Raw genomic sequence first — 4,630 nt, 5'->3', positions numbered from 1 at the left:
CTTGGCCACCCGTTCATCCATGACGTCGCTTGCACCTCGGCAGCACTTGCCCGTCGCGCCACAACGACGACAACGCACCACCAGGAGCGCGCGCGCGCCCCGCCCATGGCCCGCTTCATCGTGGCGCGTGTCAGTGAGAAAAGAAAAAAATTGAAGTCAAAAGCAAAGGGAAGGATATAGAGGCAAGAGGTTAATGCAGCAAAGTTTCAATTAATTGAAGCAGATCATGGTCATTCCAAGTAAAAAGATGCAGTCGATTCAGCAGTTATTGAAGATAATAAAGATGATGACATTCTGACATTCGGTTCTGTGTTCTGTGCTTCTCAAAAGAGCTTTCTGTGTGTGTTTAGCGAAAACTGTCGGGGCCGACTTGGGCTTTCGCCTCATTGGGGAGCAGGATCCTCGCACTTTCAAACACAAATTCCACAAGACGCCAATGCCCACGCCCTGGAAATGGACAAGGACCGGACGAGTACAGCCACTTGACAAACAAGTCGCGCGTATCGAAATCCTTCAATGTCATTTCCTTCAAGTTGTAGCCCATCCGCTGGGCCAGGTCGCGCAGCCCCTGATGACAGTCCGAATAAAGGAGGATACAGCTCAGGCCCGAATTCAGCCCCTGGGACTGCCTGCAACGGTGATCCCATGTATCCCATCCACGAATCTTCCTTGGCATTCCACAAGCGTAGCAACAGGCTCTGTCGGGGTATGCGAGGTGCACTGAACAATCACTTGTCTCGTGTCCTCCGAAGTGACACCGCTCACAAACACGATTGCATACGCATCGATGCCCGGCCTTCAGGACGGGTTTCGCCTGTCGAATGGTACATCGCATGCAGTAATCATCCATCAACTTCAGAACGCTAATAAACTTTTCAGCCGCCGCGTAGTTCATCAGATATTTTTTTTCTGTCCCCGATTTCGACCGAAATATTGGCGCGACGTTGTGCCGATTCGGTGGCGTAGCCGCAGCAGATACCGTGGCTTCAGAGCAAGTGGTAGCAGTAGCGGCAACGGTAGCGGTGCGCGTGCCACTCGATGCTGCTCGTTTTGCTGCGGGAAGAGGCGTCCTCGCTGCTTGAGCCGCTGTTGAGGAAGCAGCAGCTGTGCACGTGACGTCCGATGCCGTTCGCTTGGATGTTGAGGGAGCAGGGCGTGTAGCGACGCCGTTGCCATCGTCGTCATAATCGTCAGACCCAGGGGTACATGTACTTTCAGCTGCCAGCGGCACTCGCTTACGCCGCAGTGTACCCGAGGCTGAGCTTGCAGCCGATCGCGCCGGAGAGGAGGTTGAACCCGAGGCCGATGGTACTGGCACGCAAATGATCGAGGCCGACGGGGTTGGCGCGTGTTTCGTGGGGGTTGGCTGTGCTGCTGACTGCATAACTGGCTGTGGCGTGCTCTCGTCCTCTGCCATCGTGGTTTGCACCGGGCCACGCGCCTCTTGCTGTAAAGGCGCCTCGTCATCAGCATCAGAGATCATGGGTGAAGCTGGCACCGACATGGATGCTGTAGCTGCCTCATCAATCCAAGCAGCACTCGTCTGTATCCGTGGCACGGCAGCATCCGTCATTGGCCCTGCATTTGTCGCCACCACAGCCGTGTCCTGGACACGTAGAGTGCTTCTGCTCGACTGCGCTGCAACGGCACCTGGTCCTGGGGACGCGACTGTGTCAACGTTCGATGCTGAAGTTACATCCAAAGCGGACTCTGGCCCGATCGATTCTTCTTCCTCGAGCCGTGCTGCAGGTGGCTCAGACAACACATCTTCCTCCTCCGCCATCGCCTCGGGCTCTGCTTCCACATGCGCCACACTCAACGCTTGGGCAGCGCGCTGCTGGCGCGCAGCTATTGCTGGCTCCAGGCGCTGTGCTGTTCCTGCGCACACGTCACAAAGCGGCTGGCCGGCAGCAAAGCATGTCGCGGCGCGGGGATCTAGCAACTTGCCGAGCGCCCAGCTGCGGCACGCACTGCCTTCGACAAACTTTTCCATGCCTGGTGCTGGCCCACGTCTCACTGGTAGCCACAGCTCGGCAGTTCCTCCCTGTTTATCGCGACCAGCCCGACCAAATGCACATGTACACCATCAGCAAAACCAACAATTGATTTTTTTTTTTTTTTTGTTTTCAACTCCATACAGTCACACGACTGTTTGAGCAACAACGTACCTGGGCCAGCGTATAGACGTTGTAGCCGTTGCCATACCACAGCACGTGGCGAATGGTGAGCAGATCCACACCCGTGCTGAGGCAGCTGGTGGCCACAATGACGTCGCATTCACCCCGTTGCCACTGTGCCACGTGGTCCTTTTGCGCCTTCTCCTCCAGGTCGGTGTAGTAGGGCAAGGCCATGTAGCCGCGTGCGTGCAGCTGGTCACACAGCAGCTTCACCTCGTTCACAGTGTCGCAAAAGACCATCATGTGCACACGCTTCCCATTCGCCTGACGCATCACCCGCTGCCTGTCCACAATGGCTTGCACATGCGACAAAAAATCAAGCTGGTTTCCGTGAAGCACACGCAGCTGCAGATCGCGACGCATCGTCTCCAAACGGTACACCTTGCCCCCCACTTGCTGCCCCAGCTTTCGAAACAGATGCTCCTGGTCCCCGATGCAAAGTGTGCCCGTCAACGCCACGCGTTTGATGTTGGTCCATCCGCCAGAACCCACACTGGCTGCGACTTCGTCCATCACATCTCGGTAGCTGGCATCCGAGATGAGCGTGTGCGCCTCGTCCATCACCACGGTGCGGATGCGCTGAAAGCAGACCTTTCCGTGTAGCGATTCAGATCCCACGCGGACAAACATGTCGGTCGTAACGATGAGCACGTCCAGGCCATCTGCCACCTGTGTAGAGGGACCAAGCCATCGCTGGGCACTGTGACCTGCGCCTTGAAATCGCCGCAATAAATCGTTGGCCACGGCCACAAACGGCACAATCCACAGCACCGTACCGGCATGCGGGCGACAGCCCAGCTTGGGCAGGGTACAAAATGTTTTACCCATGCCTGTCGGTGCAACAACAATTAGCCATCCATCTTCCGGCCGGTGCTGGTCAATGGCCGCAGCCAGGTCCAACTGTTCTTGGCTGTTGAAACTGTGGCCCCACGAGATGCTCGCCTGCTTGGCCAGCTGGGTCATGTAGGGTACGTCATGCTCGGCCCTCGTGTTCATGATACGCCCGTTTGCCTCGGGCGAGAGGTCAGTCACCGGGTTCCAGCTGATGGGATAGCGAGCTTCCAATGCTTCTTGGTTCGCGGTCAACTCGGCTATGCTGCGCTTGCGATCTAGTCCAAACAAAGCATGCCATTTTTGCGAGGCCACTTGATGCATCAGTCGCGACGACATTTTGGTTTGCACATGGTCACTCGCTGTGCGCGCATAGGCCCGCTGGGCCGTGTCCCCAGAGTGTTGAGCTTGAGTGTGGATCAGGCTGCCCAGGGCGCCGGTCGTCTCGGCCGACAGTCGGTTAATCACAAACGTCGTCATCCAGAAGGTTGCGGCGTGTCGCCACGTGGCCACCCCCAGCTTTGGCCGATGCAGGTACGTGGTCATTTGTCGACGAAATGCCGCATAAATGGTGGCTGGGCTGACCATCGTCTGCAGGGGCGCAATATTGAAGAGGAGGTGGCTGTTGTTGTAGTGGTTTCGAGCGTCCCGGACCTCGCGTCGCAATGTCATCGTCTCGTCGTGGCTCATGTGGTCTTCATCCAACTCGTCGTCGAGGAAATCTTCGTCGTCCTGCTCGGCATTGTGAATGCCGTTCTCGTCGTCGGGGGTGTCCAGCCCGCCCCGCTTTTGCAGCCAGCTGCTCAGCATGTGCTCCAGAGGCTTGCACAGCAGCAAATACATGAATATCAGCGTGCTGATTTCCTGGTCCATGTATCGAAAGGTGTGCTGTTCGTTCAGGGACAGCCAGTAGGTCTTGCTCACGCGGGTCAATATGGAGAGCTGCTTCTCGGCAAAAAACGCAGATCGTTGCCGGCCAACGCCGTTTTTGTAGGACAGCCCTTGATACACAGAGGCTCGTGGCGGCAGACCTAGTCAAATGCAAACAGGCATGAGTGGCGCGAAAAAAAAAAAAAAAAAAGAGACGGCTTGATTCAAGGAGACGGCTTGATTCCAATCGTACCTCCGGCAATGTGCGTGTAGGTGAGGGCTAGCTCGTTGAACCTGCACACATATAGGAGCCATACCCGCACCCTGTCCTCTCGAAAGGTCAGCTCGCCATTGGACCCATGCTCGGTTTGGATAAACTCTTGCCGCAGACTCGGGGTCTGGCCAATGTGATCAAACAGCGCGTTCTCGGCTGGACTGCCATGGCCCACCCACCAGTTCTTGACCCTGTTGGTCCGATCCTCCTTCAATCGCAGCCGCTCATATTCTTTCTCGTAATCTTTCCGCAGGCGTGAGTCCAGCAAGAGGTGCTTGTCCAATATTTCCGTCATGTCTTTGCGCATCTGCTCCAATGCGGCCCCGAGCTCCTCCACATTGAGCTCAATACCTCGGCAGACAATGGTGCGCAGCGTCTCGTCCGTCACGTCGCCATCGGCTCGGATGTCGACGTCGACTCCAGCCTGCCCCTCGGCCACGCTCGCTGTTCGTGCCATGCTCATGCGCTGGCTCAAGAA

The 4,630-nt window shown here is 56.8% G+C and overlaps 1 protein-coding gene across 1 annotated transcript; it reads right to left on the bottom strand.

The window, feature by feature from the left end:
• Positions 1-346: 346 nt before the first annotated feature.
• Positions 347-4,609, bottom strand: MONBRDRAFT_10653 (uncharacterized protein; the record flags this gene model as incomplete). The annotated part of the gene is made up of 3 exons (XM_001748312.1): positions 347-1,900; positions 2,169-4,039; positions 4,132-4,609. 3 exons carry the CDS (start codon positions 4,607-4,609, stop codon positions 347-349), a joined length of 3,903 nt encoding a protein of 1,300 aa, XP_001748364.1.
• Between the last annotated feature and the right edge of the window lie 21 nt (positions 4,610-4,630).

The sequence above is a fragment of the Monosiga brevicollis genome, genomic scaffold, assembly GCF_000002865.3.
Source record: "Monosiga brevicollis MX1 MONBRscaffold_22 genomic scaffold, whole genome shotgun sequence".
Classification (NCBI taxonomy): Eukaryota; class Choanoflagellata; order Craspedida; family Salpingoecidae; genus Monosiga; species Monosiga brevicollis.
Note: the sequence above shows the minus strand (reverse complement) of the source record. Positions and strands in the feature narration are given on the sequence as shown.